The sequence below is a fragment of the Osmerus mordax genome, chromosome 26 (assembly GCF_038355195.1).
Source record: "Osmerus mordax isolate fOsmMor3 chromosome 26, fOsmMor3.pri, whole genome shotgun sequence".
NCBI lineage: Eukaryota > Metazoa > Chordata > Actinopteri > Osmeriformes > Osmeridae > Osmerus > Osmerus mordax.
Window position 1 is genome coordinate 5,277,432 of NC_090075.1, and position 23,885 is coordinate 5,301,316.

The 23,885-nt window shown below is 43.9% G+C and overlaps 4 protein-coding genes across 4 annotated transcripts; 1 reads left to right on the plus strand and 3 right to left on the minus strand.

The window, feature by feature from the left end:
- Window positions 1–380: 380 nt before the first annotated feature.
- Window positions 381–2,870, minus strand: sft2d2a (SFT2 domain containing 2a). The gene is made up of 8 exons (XM_067229955.1): window positions 2,698–2,870; window positions 2,414–2,503; window positions 1,929–2,014; window positions 1,602–1,683; window positions 1,283–1,318; window positions 1,047–1,105; window positions 913–942; window positions 381–719 (listed from the first exon to the last, which is right to left on the minus strand). The coding sequence occupies exons 1-8, from the start codon at window positions 2,761–2,763 to the stop codon at window positions 680–682; spliced, it is 489 nt and encodes a 162-aa protein (XP_067086056.1). The 5' UTR covers window positions 2,764–2,870; the 3' UTR covers window positions 381–679.
- A 1,122-nt stretch (window positions 2,871–3,992) lies between these two features.
- tmem45a (transmembrane protein 45a) lies at window positions 3,993–7,988 on the minus strand. Its single transcript, XM_067229931.1, has 6 exons — window positions 7,804–7,988; window positions 5,365–5,584; window positions 4,962–5,174; window positions 4,567–4,751; window positions 4,331–4,473; window positions 3,993–4,220 (listed from the first exon to the last, which is right to left on the minus strand). Exons 2-6 carry the CDS (start codon window positions 5,558–5,560, stop codon window positions 4,124–4,126), a joined length of 834 nt encoding a protein of 277 aa, XP_067086032.1. The 5' UTR covers window positions 5,561–5,584; window positions 7,804–7,988; the 3' UTR covers window positions 3,993–4,123.
- A 1,145-nt stretch (window positions 7,989–9,133) lies between these two features.
- Window positions 9,134–13,256, minus strand: lnp1 (leukemia NUP98 fusion partner 1). Its single transcript, XM_067229457.1, has 6 exons — window positions 13,074–13,256; window positions 11,435–11,662; window positions 10,988–11,089; window positions 10,527–10,642; window positions 9,444–9,525; window positions 9,134–9,241 (listed from the first exon to the last, which is right to left on the minus strand). Exons 1-6 carry the CDS (start codon window positions 13,254–13,256, stop codon window positions 9,134–9,136), a joined length of 819 nt encoding a protein of 272 aa, XP_067085558.1.
- A 3,799-nt stretch (window positions 13,257–17,055) lies between these two features.
- On the plus strand, window positions 17,056–23,483 carry tomm70a (translocase of outer mitochondrial membrane 70 homolog A (S. cerevisiae)). Its single transcript, XM_067230150.1, has 12 exons — window positions 17,056–17,349; window positions 18,768–18,941; window positions 19,349–19,475; window positions 19,606–19,715; window positions 19,831–19,979; window positions 20,070–20,277; window positions 20,462–20,596; window positions 20,919–21,026; window positions 21,157–21,273; window positions 21,602–21,699; window positions 21,925–22,047; window positions 22,159–23,483. The coding sequence occupies exons 1-12, from the start codon at window positions 17,104–17,106 to the stop codon at window positions 22,310–22,312; spliced, it is 1,749 nt and encodes a 582-aa protein (XP_067086251.1). The 5' UTR covers window positions 17,056–17,103; the 3' UTR covers window positions 22,313–23,483.
- The last annotated feature ends 402 nt before the right edge of the window (window positions 23,484–23,885 follow it).

Below are 23,885 nucleotides of genomic sequence, written 5' to 3' on the forward strand. Positions count from 1 at the left end.
TGATAAGCTAGTCACCATCATCGCCCCCCCCCACCCCACCCCCCCAGTGAACGCAGAGTAAGATTAATATAAAAAACATCCCAATTTCAAAGAACGATTAAATAACGGTAGTTAAGATCTCATAATACAATAAATAGACATTTTAGTTCATTTATTATCATAATACATTCAATCAGTGTAAGCTTCAAAGTTGTAGGCTAAGCCTTCCCTGAGAACCATCAATTTGAGAAAGTACATTTACATTTAGTCATTTAGCAGACGCTCTTATCCAGTGCGACTTACAGTAAGTACAGGGACATTCCCCCCGAGGCAAGCAGGGTGAAGTGCCTTGCCCAAGGACACAACGTCATTTTTCACAGCCGGGAACCGAACCGGTAACCTTCAGATTACTAGCCCGACTCCCTCACCGCTCAGCCACCTGACTCCCAGTAGCCTAATCTAGCATCCTAACATTAATATTGTTAATAGCCAAAAAAAACACAAAAAATAACACTTTGAAACTTTTGTAGACGTTTGAAGATAGTTAGTAAACTAACCAAATACAACTGAGTCATCCTTTCTGCAAAAGTTATTGTCTTTGGAACCAATGGCAGTATAGAAAGAACCAATGGTAGTATAGAAAACCCCAAATGCAATAGTGTTGAAGAATAGCAAGTGTCAGCTCCTTCATCTGTGATCTTCACTTCACACACATGGTAAAAAGCTTCAGTATTGCATCCCTGAGAAATAAACAGAACAGAAAATGATTGGATATATTAAAATAATAATTATAGTTCAATAGAATAGAAAATGTAATAGTGTGGCCATAGTAATCAAGAATTACTTGTACTTTTCCTTCAAGAAACAATCTTAATGTTCTAAATTGCCAGTGAAACCTCTTGGCAAAAGTGAAAAAGTTTAAAGATTACAAACCTTACAAATGGAATGTACGACAAGCCATACCTGCAGATGATACAAAAGTCAATTTGAAACAAATCACTCTGTACCCCAAAATAGTGCTCATAAGAAAACAAAACCACAATTGATATTAATTAAATATTACATACCAGGCAAATGCTAAGACTTGCAAGATGCAGAACAACAGAGCAAGACCAAAGTTCTTCCACTAAAAGAAAAAAAAGCTACATTCACCAACTGTAAGAAACTCCTTGTAACCATCACAAGCTATACCATGCCACCATGACAATGTTTTATTCAACTTATTTTTCATGCAAACCCATCCCCTGTCTCGTACATAAAACATGTGAGTGCTGTTATGCTATTGGTTGGGATCCCAACTTACCCAGAATGCAGCACACAGGGTCAACACAAGACAGGTCTAGAACACAGAAGAGACCTTTTCAGATGTAAAGCTTCCAAACTGCTGGCATGAATACACAAGCCACCCTACAAGTAGCTTATCATGAACATGGCTTTAGGCCTTTGGACCTTACGGTAATGATCAAAACTATCATTATTGCGTCTGAGTCCATTGAAATGGCTTGAACATCCAGTATTTTTCTTTAGACGAAAATTGTTTTCCCATTCCCTAGGAGGACACTTTGATATTGAATGAAAGGAAAAGACCAGAAGGCCTAACCCAGGCACTGCTGATGACTCACCAGCATGATGGTGGTAGCCAGAGCTCTCGTTTTGTCACACATCCTCTTCAGCTGTTTCACTGGGCCCATCAGAAACATGGTGCTGTGGGCAGATTCACACCATCACATCAGAAACATGGTGCTGTGGGCAGATTTACACCATCACATCTCCCCTGCTGTATAAGAGGCCATATAACACAGTAGCAAAACTCTCCCAAATATTGTCGTCTGTGTATGTTTTAATATGGTGTCCCTTACATGGATTCTGCATCTGTATATCCACATTTACAGTAAAAAATAAATAAATCTTGTGACGTGTGTGTGAAAGCAATTAGAAGTGGGTCGCACCTGCATAGGGAGCAGAGATTTCCAAAGGTGTAAAACACGATGAATATAATGATTCCAATCTTTGGAATGAACAGCGTACATACTCCCTACAAAGACAAGCAGAGACACACAGCAAGTTACAGGATTCAAGTTTGTGTTTTTATGGGCTAATATTAGGCCTACTGAAGTTCAGGTTTGTAGAGTAACCACCAACAGTTTACATAATATGTAATAAACTGTCATTTATGTATGATTTATTGGTTCTTTTTTGGCAAACTGATATTATATTCAACTCCCCTTGGTCAAGATTGAGACTAAGTAGGGTTATAGACAAACTAGTGAAAGAAGAGTTGAACTGCATGTCTGCAGTCTCCAAAGCAAGACAAACCAGTAGTACAACATTACTCTCTTCAGCTTTTAATAGAACAATGGAGTATGGAAGCCTTGATACAGAGAAACCAACTGTAGCCTATATCATGTAGCCTACATGATATATGTGTTCTCACCAATATAGTGCAAACAACGCCAATCACGAAACAGCCGATGAATCCTTTTATGCGTGTACCCCAGCCTAAAGTGGAAGCTTCGTTCGCTGCCTGCAATAACGTTGAAATGTGTCAATCAATTTTAATTACGCTTTTATATAACCTTATTTTAACAAAGTTATTTTCAGTCAAGATTTTGTAACTTTTGTTCTTTCTAAAAAAATAAACATGTTTTGATTACCGATGATTAAGTCATCCTCTAGTCTAGATGAAATCTTAAAAATGACGCTGATTTGAAAACATACCTGTAAAATATTGCGGTCTTCATTCCGCGCCTCTTCACCGCTCAAAACTGACTTTAGTTTGTCCATAATGGCTATTGTGTGATGTATCAGAGGGCACAATTAAATTTATTTCCCTTCAAATTGTGCGAGCTCACTCTTGTAGGCGTCACGGACATTCCGTGTCTGCCACCTGTTAACCCTGTTTACATCCGTCTTGCGAATGATAGGCTCACGCTCACATCTGTTGACTGTGGCCAAAGGGGTCAGCTATGATTTACAAATGAAGCAGACGAATTGAATTGAAATTGATTTGAAATTAAAACATGGCTTTAATGTAAAGTTGACGCATATATAACAAACTCAGTAACTGACATACAACAATTAGCCTACTTGAAGATCATAAGATGATCAAAGTCAAAAAGTATAGCGGTTAAAATCCAGATCAGATATTGACAAATGTACAACCACAAGTAAAATCATTTAAAAAAAACTATCAGATATATATATATCAAAAGTCAGATGATAAAATAAATACATCAATTCAAAATATGTCCCAAATTGCACATAATCTCCTTTGGCAGGTTATTGCTTTTAGTGACAGCTTGTTCAGGTTGCTTAGTGTAGGATGGGACTGACAGAAAACTACATTATGGAAAATAAAGCAAGAATTCTGAGTTTGATGATAAACAATTAATTGGTTTTATCATTAATCACTCATTTGATCAATGAACATGTTTTAGATTACGTTTACAAAAAAATTGAAATGCATGTTTGTGTCTACTTGTCAAATACACTGTTTCCACTGGAAGGGATGAGAAGGAACCATAAACTTCCAGCAATCTTAATATTTGTCTCAGTAGACAAAACTGCAGTTGCAACTTTTTTTTTACCAGTTTCAAGTATTTGCTTAGAATGACCTAATGAATGTACAACACGTAATACCTGTCATCACCACACGATGGTACTGCTACAAAAACTGTGGCAAAAAACATCCCTGTTTGTTTAGATACTCCCTCAACTACATCACATGACAGGTCATTTAACACATTAAAACTTTAGCCCCGTACTTTCGCAGTACAAAGCTTCATGAAATACGTGCAGTAGCATGAATTAGTATAAATAAGATATGCCTCACGGACAATGATGCCAGGCCTGAGCATAAAAAAGAGAATACAGACTCAAATTTTCTATGGAAAAATAATACAAATTGTTTAGATTTGGTTCTGTTTGGTTCTCATCTCTGGCTGTGAATCCCTGGAGGCGCATGGGCCGGCTACGGGTTGTCAAGGTGGGATTCCTTGTGTCGAATCACCATTGAATCACCCAGAATTTGGTACTCTGTAAGAGATAGACAGGTAGATCGACAGACAGATAGACAGACAGGTAGACAGACAGGTAGACAGATAGACAGATAGACAGATAGACAGGTAGACAGACACATAGGCCTTTATAGAATCTCCTCCTCTGATTCTGGGTCTCTTTCCTTGGGCTTCAGCAGTCCCATCTCCATGGGTGGAGTCCTTTTCAATCTGGAGCCCACCACACTGCAGGGGACAAGTAAGGCATCACTGAAGCAGGAACAAACATATACACGCCCATAGAGGTGATGATTGAACTACAACAAGCCTTGATGAACTACAAAGATGGGCCTCACCAGCTGACGGTGCAGTAGACCACACCCACGGTGAGCAGGGCAAAGGCCAGGTGCCAGCAGTAGCACATGGTGATGAACATCATGTTGCTGTGATCCTTCAGGTCCCACTCAGGTCCGTTGGGAGGATACAGCACAAATCCAATCTGTCACAGGAGAGAAGGTCTTCGTGTGTGAGGGACGCGACAACGCGTCTGTGGGTCCTACGCAAAGAGGAACACACAAACATACACGCACACCTGCCAGAACCAGCTCCCCTGTAGCAGGGTCAGGCTGCATCGCAGGAGCTCCAGAAGGATGTTCCCTCGGTGGAAGACCTCCAGGAAGGCCGTGAGGGCCGAGCCAAAGATGGCGTAGAGCAACAGCTGGTGGACGTGGACGTCCAGCATCGACCTGCCATGGAGGTGGTACAGGAAGAGGAATCCTGAAACACAACAACAACACCGTTTTAACCGTCGATGTGATTTGTAGGTAGTTTTGCAGTGCGTAGCCGTGGCTGTGAAGTAGCAGGGAACTATTTGTGGTTCCACAAATTGGCCAAACACACCCTCTAACCCACCCGTCCCACCCTGCTCCACATGCCCTACCCACCCGCACCAGACTGCTTCCCCCCCACTAAAGAAATACGCCTCACCCTCGGTGAAGAACGCCAGGGCCAGCATCATCCTGTCCAGCGCCACGGGGGCGGCCCCTGTGCCGTGCACGACCAGAGACATGGCCGCCGCCAGCCCGAAGAACAGGTACATGGTGGCGTGCTGCCAGTTCATCAGGCACTCCCAGTGCTTCTCCGTGTAGTCGTACAGGTGGAGCCTAGGACCCTGCGCCGCAAACTGCTCCGCCAACATCCCTGGATGACCACACACAGCCTCCTCAGTTAGATGGGATTTGTTTGTTTCGTGTCACACAAACTGTCATAAATCAGGACTCCGATGTGAAGTGGTTGGTTTATTTCTCCAAAAAATGTATATCATCCAGCTCATTTACACGGCCACTTACTAAACTAATTCATTATTTGACCGTGTGTCGCTGATGCTTACCGACCACAGAGAAGAAGAGGACAACAGACCCTTCCATCAGCTCTAGACGCCGCTGTGTTGCCCTGTTGGCCAGGCGGGTGGAACCCAGGCTCTTGTTCCTGCGGGTGGTGTTCCAGAGGGAGTACTTCCCTGCCCACCACAGCCCGACGATCAGGAAGAACACCCCCGGCAACGCGTGACCCTTGAAGCTGCCCATGTCTCCCCTCACGCCTCCCACGCACTGTGAAGGAGAGAGACACCGTCTTTGCGTTGGATGAATGTTTACATTTACATTTAGTTATTTAGCAGACGCTCTTATCCAGAGCGACTTACAGCAAGTACAGGGACATTCCCCCGAGGCAAGTAGGGTGAAGTGCCTTGCCCAAGGACACAACGTCAGTTGGCATGACCAGGAATCGAACTGGCAACCTTCGGATTACTAGCCCGATTCCCTCACCGCTCAGCCACCTGACTCCCTGTTGGTCTGAATGTTGGTCCAGATGCTTTCCAAGTGAGGAAACATGTTGTGTTTGACCATGAGCGTTTGTTTTCAAATGTAGGTGGGACAGCTTTTGGACGCGCCAGTCAAATATATTTTTCTTAATAAAATGTGTGTGTGCATGTGTATGTGTTTGATGGAGAGTGGGGGTGCATAGATTTGCCATTTTCAAAAGTAGGTGGGACATTAATTAAACCTATGTCCCTTGTCCCTTGATGTTTAACCTGCAAAATAGCGAAAGTCAGTGGTGACCAGCTGATCAAGAATGAGCTGTCTGAGACCCTGAACATTAGTATCTAAAACTGGAAAACACTAAGACTACACAAGTCCGAGCATCTACAGCTGAACGGGTCATAATAACAGAAGCTCTTTCAAGCTTAATCATGATGTGTTGGGTGGAAGTTATAAAAAATCATATGTTACACAACTGGTTTTGTCACCCTTCTAAAGGGAACAATTCTCGTAAAAAATACATCAAAGGACAAAGGAAAAGTGGAAGGAGTGTCTGCTGATGCGGTAAACAGCGCAATCAGGTGTAATGAGTTTAGAAGAGACGTCTCCACAGCTTGACCTTGTCCACTTGCACCTCTGGATGGGGAGGTGTGTCGTGCTAGAGGGGCTAAGAGATGTGCAGAGACAACCTCGAATTGTCAGCTTTTTACCTCACAGCTGATGTTTTGCAAATTCACTTCTCCTCTTCGGATTGGTAAATATTCACTTTGTGAGCCTGCGGTTGTCTGGAACAACCGTACTAACGTATAGAAAAATAAATAAATAATTGGGGGGGGGGGGGGGGGAGCTCTTTGTTACATGTGAGTGGCGCGGTGATTTCGAGTGTGTTGTTGAAGCACAATATCGAGCTACGACAGCTCAATAGATTCCAGCAAGAAAATGAGCCCAATATGGTGTTAAAATGTCAGTGCAGCTCAGGGATCTCTTCATTCAGATGCAGCCTGCCTCTTCACTGTTCTATTTCCATCCCAAACAGCTGCCTATGATCATTTGATCCTTTGTCTGAATTGTTGAACCAGAAAACTAGTCAAGCACACATGCACACACAAACGCCTAATTAATTACAAATTAACTACCTTATCTTTCAGTGTACAGGACTGACTCTCTCGTTCCTAGTTTAAACATTTCTTTATGGCTCCTGTGTTTGTACTCACTGAATCACTGAATGCTGATTATGTGCAGTGATGCTCGTACATGTGATTACTCCAGCAGACTGCAGGAGGGGACAAGTTAAGGAGCGGACAACAAAACGGAATATTTGGGGATTCAGACCCAATTCACTACTGCTGGTCACGATTCTTCATCAGAGTATCCTCTCTGCACGGTGTCACCATGGTGATAGAACCCAATTACTCCTCTGGGCCACTTTGAGGGCTAGGAGAACCTTGTGTGATTGGTTGGCATCTATTCTCAATACAACAACAGCACAAGATTGTGTCTGGGAGAGTCTGCAAATGATGTCCATGATATGAGACTATGGCTGATCAACGGTGGAGTAAAATAATGTAATGCTGATTGATGTTATTTATTTTAGCTGCACTGTGGTGTGAAACCAAATGTTACTGAAGCTAACGGTGTCCAGAGGCCATTGCAACATCATATAATTAGAAAGCAACTCCTGGGCTTTGTGGTTTTCTTAAAGCGTAATATTAAATCAGAGCAGAGGTCTGAGGAATAAAGTGGCATGCAAGCAAGAGGCTGTCAAGGCTCTTGTTGAGTCAGTCGTACAGACTTTACTTCTGGCTACCGTATTAGCACTTTAAACAGTAGGCTATATGTATTTTGTGGATTTGTGCTTTGATATCATGCAGGCTTTGTTCATACAGTGCGATATTCCTACAATGCTTTAAACTTACAGTCATTTAGAATGGTAGTGTATATAAAGTTCAAAAAAATGTCTGTGAAATATGTCTGCTGTTTTAGAAAGCTGTAGCGTAAAGTCGTCTTACCTAAATCGGTGATTACTGAATTGTCTGGATTTGAAAAGTTGGTGGTGGTTCCGTTAAACAAAATCAACATTTATTCTATTCCAGCAAATTGTAAACCATTTCACCATCTTCCCAATGAAGTCTTTGTCTAGTCCCTGACAACAAAACTCTCTAAGACAAAGCAAAAAAGTGAGAAGACCACGCAACCTTCATCTGTTCTCTGGACACAGTTTCGCAATCACTTTTTCGCGATGATGATGATTTATTCAGAGAATTTAGGGGAATAGCATAACGTTTTGGGATTGGCTGGATTTCCTAAAGGGACGTCACTTTTGCTTTCGTTAATTGGATGAAAACCTTTTCAGTCTGCTGGAAGAAAGATTCCACGTGTGCACTTTTACCCCGCCTGCAAGAGGATGGCGGTGGAACTTCAATACATAAACGGAAAGCAAATCCACTACATCAGACAGTGCATAGGCTATTTTTCTAAACAGGTCGTTTAGCATTCATGTTGGTATTAAATTATCCACCTTAACTTTACGAGTAAATAGAACAGAATCACCAGTTGATTTTAAGAAACTTTGAATCTACGTGGCGAGAGAATGTCGAGGTCAAATTTGGATAGGAAATGATGACCAGTCAAATTCCTTCAGTGGTACAGCGAAGCCTACGTGCGAGGCATCACGTTGTTCTTAAGCAAGATGTTTATACCAGATTTTATGAATTTGTCAAAGGCAGTTTCACTATCATGAACTATCAAGAAATATCTTCAAATGTATATCACAAATTTGGCATTAACTTTATTCCACGAGATAGTTGGAAGGTTACAGTTCATCAGACATGACTGGCAAGGGTAAGGCAGGAGGAGGAGGGTGTTAAACATAGTAAAATACTACATACCATTTTTTCAAATGTTCTTTTTACATCCTAAAGCCATGTCAGCAGAGTATAGCTGTATATCACTTTAAATTGCATATAAATATAATGAGGGATTAGGCTACCATAGGCTACTATCCTCCCAACTGTCAAACCATATCTAAAATAACTTATTCACTACATCAACATACTGTGCCAGTCAGTATGTTGACTACTAAGTTGCTGATAACAATAATGAAACAAAGACAGACAGAGCTAGATAGAACCACCCTGTCAGATTCCTGATTCCCAGTGTTCCAATAAGGTCCCACGCCCACCCACACACACTCCCAACCCCCACCCCCATGTGAACGCAGGACCAGGAGGAGATGCAGGGCCGTCAGGGCATGTAGATGTGAACGCAGGACCAGGAGGAGATGGAGGGCCGTCAGGGCATGTAGATGTGAACGCAGGACCAGGAGGAGATGGAGGGCCGTCAGGGCATGTAGATGTGAACGCAGGACCAGGAGAAGGGCTCGGGCATGAGCACGTAGGAGCGGCAGGACGGGCACGTCTGTCTCCTCCACAGCCACCGCTCCATACACTGAAACACACAGACGGGAGGTTAGGTCATGCACTCACACACTCGCACACCACCGCACGGCCACGCCGTCTCACGTTCAGCCATCTCACGCTCAGCCCCTGGGCAATGAGGGGAACGATAAATACTAGCACTCCCCCCAAAATATATGCAATAAAGATGTTTTTAAATAGTGTCAACTACTGCTAACTACTACAACTAATACTATGTGATGCGCCACTATGGCCGACCCCCTGAGAATATTCAACAAGAGGTGAGCCACGCAGTCGGACTGCCACAGGATGCATCTGGGAGAGCACAGGACACGTTTTAGTCTGCTTGGTTGTTTTGGCATTGATTTCCATTATTTATCACATGCATGCAGAGCTGACTGACCTACCGACAGGAGCAAAGCTTTAATCTCTTGTCCCTCCTCTCAGGGTCAGAACCTGAGACCTACTATGACCTTTGACCTATGACCTTTGACCCCCGAATTTAAATGTTCTGGAGAGTTTTGGAGGTTCTCGGAAAGGTAGAGAAGTTACATTATGATACATCTTGACTAAGCTGGTAAACAGATTCCCTTAATGAGGTATTTGATGTCTTTGAGTATTTATGGAACGGTAGAGAGATATAAACACTGAAATAACACAGAACATATTTATTTTTTCTTAAGGCTTAAATGTTATAGAAATCCCTCATGAAATAGAAACCACACACATTTAATACTATTGCATGCAATGTATATATCAACTAACAACTGGATTAAATATTATCAGAATATAACGTCATCACACATAAGAACATCAAAGATGGAAATAAAGTTAAATAAAATGGATGAAAACTAAATAAAATCGACTTGTCTATTAAATCTAATTGGTATGCTGTAACTGTAGGTGTATTTCATATGATAGATGGAAAGATTGAGCAGAACAAGATTCAGCATGGGGTAAGTTCTGTGACTTGCTTTTGTGACAGAAAATGGGAATCCACTGTTCGGAAAAGATGACCGAAAAGAAGCATTGGACATGGTTTTGGATTAGCCCATAGAAAACACAAAAGCATGAACTGCTCTACAGTACTACTAGTTCTTAGGATCAAACCAGGGCCTGTATATGTAACTGGAGGAGAGTTCCAATGGAACACTCTCTATGATGTGAAAAGTTCAAACAGGACGCTGAGGCTCGGTTCGAAACATTCAGGTTCTCTCTCTCTCCGTCTTCCAGCGAAGACATCCTGGCTTCCGTCCTGATATCAGCGATGTCTCCGCAGAGAGAGCTGGCGGTGAGGCATCCGATATTCCTCGGACCCGTCGCAGAACGGCCCCTCCCCTGACTTCCGCCGCTCGTCTGTGGACCTCCTCCTCTCGCTCTCGGCCGTGGCGCTGCTGCTCCGGGGTCGCGCCGTCTCTCCTCTCCTCGCCGCCTTCCCAGCCACCCACCAATCACAGACACCGTGTGAGCATCCCAGCCAATCACAGACATCGTGTGCATGCCCAGTCCTGCGGGTCTCGAGGGTGTGATCCATGCTCCGGATGGGGGTTGGTGCAGAGGGGCAAGTGAGGATAGCGTGCCTGCATCCTATCTCGTCATGCGATGTGACAACCCCTTGAGCCAATGAAGTACATGCATGAAGGTCATGCTCCTGTTGATGTGTGGCATGCTGGTGCAGTGAGTGGTATGGATAGGGGAGCACAGGGTGGTGGTATAGGAGTGACGTGCCTGGAGCCTACCGAGGGTTGGGAAGATGGGGGTGATCAGGACCTCCTACCTCTTTGTGGAAACGGTGAGCACAGTACAGCTCTTGGACCGCTCCTCCTCCATCCTTCCTCATGTCCCCATGGCAGATAAGACACACATTGTCTGCTTCACTCTAGAGGAGAGAGATCCATTATACATTAGCCTGATGCTTGTTGCCTGTCAGTAAAATCCATAGACAGCCTTCACAACACATTTCATTCCTAATAAAAGGTTTCAGACAAATGGCTGTTACAGACTGTATGTAACAGTGAACTATGTGGGGCTTTTAGTGCTTTGTTACTTTTCCCTTTTTCATGACACAATATTTTACATTTACATTAATTAATTTAGCAGATGTTTTTACCCAAAGCAATTTACAAATAGTGCATCTGGAAAGTGCAGCAGAAGATCTCCCTGTAGTCAAAATTCTAATTCTAAATCTTCGGGGTCACATTAAGATGTCCCCCCCTCAACTTACGAAAGACGTGACCTTCTTGTTGTGGAAATGCAGTCTCCTCTCAAACGACTCGGTGAGCTCGGGGATGGTGGTGATACGGTTCTCCGGCAAGACGGACTTCTGGCGGTTGATGTCATCTGAGGACACTCGGCGTGCGCGGGGGTGGACCTTGACCTCCTTCTCCAGTTGAGGGTTAGGCGTTATGCTGGCCGCCTGAAGACGATTCAGTTGCATGGCATCCAGCTGGGACTGGGACACAGAGAAAAGAAAACATGTTAGACATATTCAGGAAAGATTAAACTTCAGTGTACTCTCCACTACAGAGGCACTGACTGCCAGAGAGATGAAGGGGGGTGAGCACAAAGGCCTACTTACACCTTTTGTGTCATTAAACTACCTTGTTTTATCCTTATAAGTATTGAAAGTAGTCTTGTGTTGAGCAGCACGCTAATTAAAGTACAAGGGCCTAGATTATTTGAGTCAATTTATTAATTCCTCAACAATGTAAATCACAGAAATGCAACAACAACAACAAAAAACATGCTGTATAGGACCGGGTCAACTTTCCTGTTTAACTTCTCCTTACTTTAAGTAAGTTGGTCTCTGCTCTGTGTGAATGCAATAAGTACTGTGCGTGTGAGTGGAAGTATGTTATTCCTGGAGATTAAACTAGTGGGAGAACTCCAATGAGGGCAGGACAAGGGTTGTGCTGGAGTTTCTGTGAATCATGGTGATACCAGTTACAATTTAAAATGAAATATAGATCAAATGCTTTTAGCCTTTCAACTTTCAGTAGTGAGGTTTCAGAAGTTAGCCCACTCATTCCCCTGAATTCTGTCAATATTGATGAAAACATTGGCCTATTCGACTGCATAGCAATCTATTTTCATCTGATGTGTAAATCCCCATCCATAGCTTGTTGACACTGAAAGCCGTACAGTATTGAGCGATGGTTGCATGTGTGACTGAAAGGTTGTGTGTGTGTGTGTGTGTGTGTGTGTGTGTGTATGTATACATGTCTGTATGTATGTATGTGTGTGCGTGTGTGTGTGTGTGTGTGTGTGTAGATCAGGCATCAGGGACTAATAGATAATGGGTCACCTCTAATCAAACTCTGTGTGACTATTCTCTGCAGAGAGTGTGAACAACACAATTGTGTAAAGCAGAATCATAAATGGTTAAATTTCTGTACCTTTAACCATTATATACATCTTATTCCGAACAGATTAGGTAGCAACGTCCATGGGCTTATGTTGTAACACGATTACACAACCACATGTACAACACTAACTCCTGCCATATCATAAGCACAGCATACATCTAAACCAATTCAATCTAGTGATCACATTACACTTCAGTAATGATCACGTTCACGCTGTAGGAATTTAAACATTTAATGAAATAGACCTGCAATGTATTTTACATTTAAGCTTGTAAAAAAATATTTGTTAACAGCTACCAACATCTATTTGTGGAAAATTGCAGACATCTAATAATTATAGTCCAGTAATCCAGTTATTATTATCTAAAATGATTTATTTTTTGTGTCGAGTAACAGTCATTTCCAGCGAAGTCTACTTCCCCTGGTCATTCAGACAGAAGCTCCCTCCCCACACAGCGCTGCACGCGAACGAACAGACACCAGGATGGTGGTTCCTACCATGCAGGGGAGGGAGGCTCGGCGGTCTGCCTTTGCCCTGGCCGGTCTCCTGAAGCTGCGCTTTCTCTCTTTGGATCGTGCGCTCTGTGACCCGTGACCCCAGTAGCTGCTCATCCAGTTGGTAAAGTTGCCATCGTCGTCCTCGTCGTCCCCGATGAGGGAAGGGAGAAGCCTGAGGGCCATGACGGAGGTGGTCCGGGGAGCTCACCAGAGCTCCAGGTGAGGGAAGTGTGGAGGCGGGTGGTGGTCACTACCTGGGTTGGGTGACAATGTCCTGGGCCTTGTTCCTCGTCTGGGTCTCCTGCTCTGTGTGCTCCCAAGCTGCAGGTCTACTACAACAATGAGCCTCCACAGCACTGTCCCAGAAAGCCCGAAGGTCTGTTGCTTTAATTATATCCCTTTGGTTGGTTAAGCACGGCTGGTGGAGTTGTGTTATTCCAGGTTGACACGAAAATAAACTGCTCAGCTTTCGGCCCAGTCTTTAAATAAGTGAATCCTTTGTAATCTGTTTACCATTGGTGAGCGAGTGAAAACGGAGGGGGGACTGAGGATAGGAAGACAGCAGCTTGAAAGAGGGGTGGGGTTAGAGGGAGGTGGGGTGCTTTGAGTCTTTCCATTACAGAGCCCACAGCCTGGGGGGCCGACACTGAAACTCCAATTTCCCCATACTTTCCGCTCACAGAGCACATCAAACCTGTCAATAGTTATGGAGCGTGCGCTGCTCCGTCTATCTCCTGTTGTGAGTCTGGGCCCCCGAAGCTTTGCAGGCTGGAGAGGGGGGGGGGGGGGGGGGGGGGGATGTGTTGCTGTGTTAGAGCACTGGGCTTTACTGAATCAATGGTTTTTGTTTACAAAAAGTGTCAGTTGTTTTTGTCACGCTCTGAAAAAGTCGCACTGGAATTCATCGTGAATACAATCTTTCGAACGCGATTCGCTGTATCCAGAAAATAATTCCACTTTCATCTTTCGAGTCTTTAAAAGATCGTACAGGAGGCTGATGGACTGTACCAATGTAACACTGCCGGCTGATACATGATTGCACTTATATGAATAATTCCAAACCAGTCTGACGTCAACGCATGCTACTTCCTGTTCCATTTGTTTGTTAACCTACCCTGGGGTCTTGTGCTACCCTGTCACCACTAGTACACTTCATCCCCACCTGCTGAATAACTTTATCATGCATATTTGCATCACAATGTCTAGTCCCACCAGTCTACTCTCTGCAAACTCAATACTGTATGTCCCAAATCTACAGCCGGGAACTAGACAGCCTGCTATTGCAGACCAAACACCGTTATTGAAAAGAGTACCATCGATACGTGAATATATTTTTATCATAAATGTTATTCAGTCTAACATGTACTCACAGGAAACCTCACTTTTAATCTGCTAAAATACGTTGTAGACCCCTTGACATCCATAGAAATCGACCCTGAAATCGGCCCTGCGTATGTGCACATGCAGCATGTGTTACCGTGCTGTGGAGAGCTCCTATGTTGAGGGTACAGCAGGACAGACGTGCTCCAGCTTAGGTAGCATGTGTGAAAGATGATCACCACAGGTGGAAAAGCCTGTGAGAGGGTGTCAGGAGGCTTAAAGGGGACACTAAATCTCATGAGCTCCCTCGCCACGCTCATCCCAACTTGTTCAGTGATGTAAGTCATTACATAAAAAGTTAACACATGTTTAGGTTTTCCTTCGCGGAATACTGTTCGATTTTGGGAGCTATCGAGTAAATTAAATAACATTTGCACACTTAAGAAGAATAAAGTTGAATGAAGGAAAATGTTGAGCAATTCTTTGAGGAATAGGCTAAATGTATCAAGTAAACATTGAATGGGGTTGGTGATTTTGTGGGGAATATTAGCAACACAAACAAAAGGGACTGGACACACAATCAAATGACAATCAAATAACAGTGATGAATCGCTTGTAAGAAAAAAAAACGAAACAGATAGTAGCTGGAAATAGTAGCCCTTTTTAGCCTGCTATTTCAACTTCAGACTCACTAAGAATTTTGGCATCTGTAGTTATAACTGGACACAAAGCACAATGTAATTAACTTACAGAGTGAGAGTGTGTCTAAGTTTAGACCCAAACCAGGCCAGGCCCTGTAACACACAAACAGGGGCTGACATGCAGCTAATCACCTCAGCCAGACTGTCCAGAGTAGGTAATCCGGGTTAACGGTGTGAACATTACACATTTACACTGTCACATAACCTCATGCTTTCAGATGTTTATCTGTATGTATGTATGTACAGAAAGAGGCCCCGGTTTGTGTTGGGGAGGACAGACACAACTTCTGGGGCGAGTCAGACGGCTGAGCGGTTAGGGACTTGGGCTATTAATCAGAAGGTTGCCGGTTTGATTCCCTGCCGTGCCAAATGACGTTGTGTCCTTGGGCAAGGCACTTCACCCTACTTGCCTCGGGGAATGTCCCTGTACTTACTGTAAGTCGCTCTGGAGAAGAGCGTCTGCTAAATGACTAAAGGTAAATGTAACAGAAGTACCCTAATAACCTGTGCACTGTGTCTGATAAAAATACCTTTTACACTCTTACCATACACAGCTTTAAACACTGTCAAACGTTTAGAATTGTGCACTTTTGATCCTTGATTATTCACTGTACTTAGTCAGATAGGCACTATTTGTACACCGCTTTGTAAAACCAACTGCTAAATTAATAAAGCGTAAATGCAATGTAACCTCTCAATCCATTGGCAACAAGTTTACACCCAAGATGCATGGAAAACCAACAAGTGCTCCCCAACCCCAACCCTGCATAGAATCTGGTGATACTGTAAAGTTGGACTGTACACAGCACTGCTGTGGAGTGATTGGCAAGCACCTCAGGGGGCCAATTGATCGCAGGGCTTTCTCTCTAAATCAGCTGGACTGTCTGTATCAAATGGATCATTTAATCATGCGCTGCCAGGGTCATGCTGTAGGACGCAGCATGCCATAAACTCATTAACAGTCAGCAGGTCTGTAGATGACTATGCATGATTGCTGATAGCATCACTTGGATGGGCTATGTTGCATAGTTCGTATTTTCAAGCAGCGTTGCGTACTCAATGAGTCAACATATTTCTACATAAACCACACACACATACAGTTTATATGTATAGTAATGAATTTATATGTACTGTATATATATATATACTGTATATACACAATTCCTGGCATGCCAGTGCCTATTATCTATCATGCGCGAGGACATGCCATAGGGCACCAATTGAGTGGTTTGGCTCACAAACAAGCACCAGGCTGAAATGTGACTCACAGGCAATCGAAATCAGGCCATTGAAAACTTCTCGCTCTCTCACACTCTCTTTCTCACACACACACACACACACACATACAGTATGCATGCAGACATTGTGGTGTCACATGATGTCATGCCTCTTACATTCAGTGAGTAATATGCTTAACATAACATGAAGTTGAATCTGGCAGAGATAACACCTTACATTTTCTTTCATTATCTCTTTCACTCTTTCCGTTGCTTTCCTACACACGCTGTTGCTATAATTGCTCACTAGATGGAGCCCTTACATAAACTATTTGTGCATAGGTCATATCAAATAAAAAGTTATTTAAAAGTTATTGCTTTGAAGAGTAGCCATCACTATACATAGTGAATCATTAGAGGGTATCAAAGCTCATCAAAGCCCTGACCTTTCTGCTTTCTGCATTTAAAACTGTCACTAAAACTCTTCTGAACATTTTCTGATCAACTAATCATCTCTCCTAAACTGATGGGAGAGATTCATTCCTCTAATTTTGTTATTCATCTGTTTCGAAAATATTTTTGTTGAAGATGGAAGTTGAATAATAGAGTCGGTAAGTTAATTAATTAATTAACTCACAGCAGGAAGTGCAGAGACTGCCACACCGGTATTAGTTGCGCTCTCCGTCCGCCAGTATCCCAGAAGTCTGTCGTGTTGCTGTGACCTCGTAGCTCTCGGTAGTGAGGGAGGAGACTGAAGTGTGTGTGCGCTCGCTGCTCTCCATTGCATGGTGGATGATGGCCGCGTCAAAGCCTGTCGAGCCGCAGTCTGGGAGTGGTTTACCCCGCTGGCAGCTGGCACTGTTGGTAGGGACCCCAATAGTTCTCGGGGTAGGTGCCGTGTACCTATGGAACCGTAGTCGGACGAAGGACAGCCAGGGAAAACGAAATGGGGAAAGGAAAACACCAGAAGGCAGCGCAAGCCCTGTCCAGGGCCAAGACGGCGCAGCTAATCGGGCGAGTCCAGAGGTGGAAAACATGGTATTTGCGTCCCTTTAAACCATTCTACATATTTTTGGGTGTATGAGTTGATTAAGCCTCAATAAAGCACTGACATGGTTACCACCGTTTCTTGACTAAAATGTATTAGACACGGAAGTGCGTCCAAGGACACGAGCTGTGAATGGGCTGCACCTGCATCTAGCTAGCTGCTAACTTAACTAGTAACGTTAGCCAAACCAGGCTTCGCATGTTTAAAAATGTCGACTTGTCACTATCAGCACAAACGACACCATACACACACAGAGAGTTGTTGTATTCAACTATAAAATCGTGTGCTGCTATAGTCTGTTAGGTTAATCAGTTTTCTTGACATACGTTTCTCTCGTTGCTAGCTGGCAATATCATGAGGAGCATGGGGGCGGGGTAGCTAGTATATTTGTGACGCCGGGGAAGCCAGCACATGTTGCGTTATCTCGTAGCCCTTCGTTTGGGCCAGATATCTTGCTACCTAGACATGAGATGAGTTCGTTATGAATGGGCCTGACTTAAACTAGGTGTCTCTCTGTGTTGTACCTTTCGGTTTCACTTAACCCAGTTTCCTGTCTTTACTTGCTCTTCACTGCATTACTCACTTGCTGTCTGGGCCATCATCCACCATAATGTGAACGGTTAACCATGGCACATTCACGACTGTAGTCCAGGGTTCAAGGTCTCGCCACTTGAATGAATTAGCATTAGCGTTTTTTTTTTAGAAGCTATCCAAGCAAATGAGTTCAGTCTCTATCAAGGTTCTTGAAGCATTCAATCTAGCTAGGAAGTGTTAAGCTTCCATGTACTCGTAATTGCAGATAAGCATACTGTCACGACAAACCCTGATAACCGTGGGAAGTTGGGGAGGTTATTGAAAAGGATCACTTCGGCTAAATATTATGTCTGTGAGCAGTCAGTATACACGACTTTCAGGCAAATTCATCAAGCATGAGTATTGACATATTTTCTGAAACCTCCTGGCAAATAACTACAAGAGATACATGAATAGGGTTGAGTTTGGTTTTTGCATGCAGATTGCGTTATCTGTCGCGTTTACATAGTATAGAGACCTGAGCAATGGCTTGTCACACCAGTTACCACCTGCACCAGTGTCCTTTTGATGCCGTTAGTACGCTCTACATTCGCCCACAGATAGCACCATTCATACTGCGTCTCCACATCTTCCGGCTCAGAGTTGATGGCCTGTAATCCCCCTCTCCCATTCTTGCTGATTATCTACTAAGCCTATTGCAGACCGAGGTGGTGTGGATGAGTGCGGTGTGGATGAGTGCATTATCTGGGGACTAGTACTACACAGACTCAGGATTCTTTGTCTTGAAGAAATAACCCGACATGAGGTCACTGACAACTGTTTCTATTTTGGCGTTCATCGTTTTGCTAACACATGCTTTTCCTCATGGGTCTAGAGTCCTCTAGACCGTGCACAGGGAGCGAAGAACAAGGGCAACAAGTACTTCAAGGCGGGCAAGTATGAGCAGGCCATCCAGTGTTACACGGAGGCCATTGCCCTCTGTCCTGGTGAGCAGAAGGCAGACCTGTCCACCTTCTACCAGAACAGAGCTGCAGCCTATGAACAGCAGGTGAGTGTCAGTTACATTTACATTACATTTAGTCATTTAGCAGACGCTCTTATCCAGAGCGACTTACAATAAGTGCAGGGACATTCTCCCAGAGGCAAGTAGGGTGAAGTGCCTTGCCCAAGGACACAACGTCATTTGACACGGCCTGGAATCGAACCAGCACTAGCCCGATTCTCTAACCGCTCAGCCACCGGACTCCATTCAGTTTATTCTGTTATTCTGTTGCCGTGCACACAAGCGTTATCTGAACACTTGAATTTTCTTCAGGGGTAACAATTGGCACAGCGACGGATAGAAAAGGACCCGATGAATGTGCAAACGACTTGACTCAAATGTCTTTGTAGGAGATGTGTAAAACATCTATGTGGGTCGATTTGTTTTTCTACATTCTGTGGTTGCGGTTTCAGATGAAGTGGACTGAAGTGGTACAGGACTGCACTCATGCTGTGGAGTTAAACCCACGCTACATCAAGGCCCTTTTCAGGAGGGCTAAAGCCCTGGAAAGACTGGACAACAGGAAGGAGTGTCTGGAAGGTGGGATCTAAAGCCTCGTTTCTATGATATGAAGTTTGATCGGACCCTTTTGATGGTAGACTCCTAACTTCCATGTTTGGAGAATCCTTTTGACTTGCTGTTGTGTTTTCGGTCGCTTTTGCACCTGTAGATGTCACAGCAGTGTGCATTCTTGAGGCCTTCCAGAACCAGCAGAGTATGCTGCTAGCAGACAAGGTGTTGAAGTTGCTGGGGAAGGAGAAAGCCAAAGACAAATACAAGGTATGTATTTTACCGAGACGTCCTCCATCTTAGACGGGGTAGAACCCGCGAGAACCTTGCACGCCGGAAACGAGAGCCTCCAGCTAACTGATGCCATTTTCCTCACCGGTTCCAGAACCGTGAGCCCCTGATGCCGTCTCCTCAGTTCATCAAGTCCTACTTCAGCTCCTTCACCGATGACATCATCTCCCAGCCCCTGCAAAAGGGCGAGAAGAAGGACGAGGACAAGGACAACGAGGGCGAGGCGGCAGAGGTCACCGAGAGGTCAGTCAGAGATCGTTTTCGGTTCTACGACGTCACCGGCGTTACCAATGCAGGACATATTAGCAGTAACGCGCTCCTGTGTCTCCATAGCTCTGGCTACCTGAAGGCCAAGCAGTACATGGAGGAGGAGAACTATGACAAGATCATTAGCGAATGCACCAAGGAGGTGGAGTCTGGCGGCAGGTACACAGCCGAGGCCCTGTTACTGCGCGCCACCTTCTACCTGCTGATAGGCAACTCCAACGCTGCCCAGCCTGACCTGGACACGGTCATCAACATGCAGGACGCCAATGTCAAGGTACTGACCACCGCCATGCCTTTTTATTCATGTATCTATTTGTAGATATTTTGGGGGCTTTATTTCTTGGTGTGGCAGTTGGAGAGGGACAGGAGTCCCTGTCAACAAGCACACTCCAGTTTGTTCTGGTCAGGTGATCTGGTCCTGACTTGTTGTTGTTGTTGTGGTGGTGGTGCCTTGTCAGCTGCGGGCCAACGCCTTGATCAAGCGTGGGAGCATGTACATGCAGCAGCAGCAGCCTCTTCTGTCCACTCAGGACTTCAACATGGCCGCCGAGATCGACACGCGCAACGCTGATGTGTACCACCACAGGGGACAGGTAGGGCTCTCCTCTCTGTGGCCCCCTTCTCCAGCACAATCATATTTTATTATGAATTTGATATGTGTGGTTTGTCTACTACTTGTATTCCCTTTCTCAGGAATGTTATGTTGCCAAATGGCGTAAAGTGACTTGTGTTGCTTTTACAATACTATCAAAATGATATTGTTTTTGAAGGATTGATATGTTTGTAGCCGGTTTTCAGAGTGAAAACTCTTCATCTGTCTCCTACCAGCACAGTGTTGTGTGTGTGTGTGTGTGTGTGTTGGGGTTGACTTCCTGAGACCAGCTGTTGACGTGATGTGTTTCCTGTCCCGCTCAGCTGAAGATCCTGCTGGATCAGGTGGAGGAGGCGGTGGGGGACTTTGACGAGTGCATCATTCTGAGGCCGGACTCTGCCCTGGCCCAGGCACAGAAGTGCTTCGCTCTGGTGAGTGGATACAAGGAAACAGGAGTGTAGCTTTCACTATACGTGTTTTTGAATTAAAAAAAAAAGAATTATTAAAGAAAAGGTCAAATCTGCCCTCTGACTCTGATGATATGCTGCTTGTGTGTTCCAGTACAGACAAGCCTACACTGGGAACAACCCCTCCCAGGTTCAGACGGCCATGGACGGCTTTGAGGATGTCATCCGGAGGTTTCCCAGATGTGCAGAGGGCTACGCTCTGTATGCACAGGTACAGTACGCTCTCTGGGTACACTCAGAAGTCATTAGTGTCGGCGTGCACCCGGTAGCTCACAGGTGAAGTGGGTGTACCATGTAGGCTGAGGCCTCACCACAGTGGCCTGGGTTCAGATCCGGGCTTGGACCTGTCTCCCTGCCTTTCCTGTCTCACTTCACTTAACAGTCCAATAAAGCATGAATATGCCACCAAACTACTTGTGTTGCAAACCATGGCCTCTTGAGTGAACCAGCATTTGAACCAGAATTTGTCTCTCTTTTTTTTTGCTGTACATTTAGCAATTTGGCTAGTTATCAGATGAGATGCTATGCGTGCTTTTCAGGCCCTGACCGACCAGCAGCAGTTTGGCAAAGCCGACGAGATGTACGACAAGTGTATCGATCTGGAACCAGATAACGCTACGACATATGTCCACAAGGGGTGAGTGCAACTGTACTCTCACCAAGGGGCTTGTTTTTACAAGTACCCTTACGTTTATTCATTTAGCACACACTCGTCCAAAGAAACATACAAATAGTGCATATAGAAATACATAGGAGGAAAATCAATCTCAACATCTACAACAATACATAGTGCAGTGCAAAAAGAACAAACTCATATGAAGTACAACATCAAACGTCCGCTAATGACCGAGTCTGTCTCCAGGCTGTTGCAGCTGCAGTGGAAACAGGATCTCGACCTGGGCCTGGATCTCATCAGCAAGGCCATCGAGATCGACAACAAATGTGACTTTGCCTACGAAACCATGGGAACCATCGAGGTTCAAAGGTTAGTTGATCACTATTTGAACCCCCACCCCAAACACACTATAGGATCTTGTGAAGAATCCCCATTTACTCCAAACTTGTAAAAGAAAATGACACGTTTCTTGCTTTTCAGAGGCAACCTGGACAAGGCGATAGACATGTTCAACAAGGCTATTAACCTGGCCAAGTCTGAGATGGAGATGGCTCACCTTTACTCACTGTGTGATGCGGCTTACGCCCAGACCGAAGTGGCCAGGAAGTACGGGCTGAAACCTCCCACGCTGTAACCGCCCCCATCCGACCCCCACCCTCTACTGCTGAGCCTGTTCAAAACCTCTGCAAATCGGAGTTGTTTTGGGTTTGTACAAAACAAGAGTACTGGTTAGGAAGGCTGTTTAAAAAAAAAAGCGGTTTCTTTCTGGTCGTTATCATGCGAATTTAAACCAGAGTTTAATTTGAGAGGGTATGTACTGTTCACCATGAAACTGAAGTCTTGGGGAAATAAAGGTCTTAACCCACACACCCCATCGCGGCCGGATATATAGTTTGAGCCTGGATGCTTTTAGTTTCCCTTATGCTTCACTCTGAGTATGTTTATTCTTTAGAAAAGGAGAAAAAAAACACTTAACTTCTGTTCAGAATCTGTAAGGGGGTCGTCCATTTATAATTTACTAATATTCCCCAATTGAGATGCATTAGGTTGATTATGTCAAATTATAGTTGATTGGTAAATTGTGTGCCATTTAAAGGCTGTCTGACATCTCTGTGCACATTGACAGCTTTATGGTGTTCCAATTAACTGTTCATTAGTTATCTTGCTGTTTCTTGTTCTGAACAGCAGTTGCTCTCTGGTCACATGCATATCCTAACAAATTCTTTGAGTGGCAAATGCAGGATTGCAATTTTAGTCAAATGTGTATGTATATTAAGATGTATGTGTTAGGTGTAATGCTGGAATCTGGACTGTGTGGGCGAACACTGATGTTAAATTGAAAGATTTGGGTCCTAAAGTGTTTTTATTTTATTTGGGATTGCCTGTTTGTCTTTTTATATATTCTGTACAGCATGTGTGATATTTCTCTTTATAAATAAATGTTAATACAACGCTTGTGCTGGGATACTGGTCTTAAGCATTAACTTCAAATGAAACCTTAGACCTGACAACATAATTGATAGACATAATGTTCCAAATGTACTGCTTCTATTTTGGTTGGGGCGGTTTCCAACTGCTTGTATTTTCATGACATGTTAGAATGGACTTTTTGGAAGGTATTGTCTGGCTCACAGTCTAAAGTGAGTTTTTATTTTAAAAGGCCACATGTGCTTCTGTTGACGTGCTCTGAGAACAACGTTTGGCTCTGTATTTCCAGAAACAACACTAACAATATTATTCTAATCACAGAGCTGTGTCACGACCAAAGTCATTCAAATGTGCAAATAAAGCTATAACGACTGAAAGTCTTAATTTATTTAACATGTAACCATGCAGTCATGAATAATTACACCTTAAGCAAAAGTAATAATGTGCTAAACTAAATATGCTATTGTTAATCATCATTAGGTCTTAAACCACAGCAAACATACAGGCCCAGTTTCCTAGCCACGGATAAAGCCTATAGTCCTAGACTAAACAGTGAATTCTTCACTTACTTTAGGACAACTGTGCCTATGTCTACCTCCACTACACAATTTTACCTCGCTTTTGGTTTGGCATTTTCAGTTTTAAATGTTTATCCCTAGTATTTTGCAGTTGTACACTAGTTATTGTGCTTGAAGCCAGAAGCCTTATTTATGATAAGCAAGTAAAGCATTCGTTTCAATTGAATTCTATTTAATCTACGGGAATTTCTAGTCGAGATA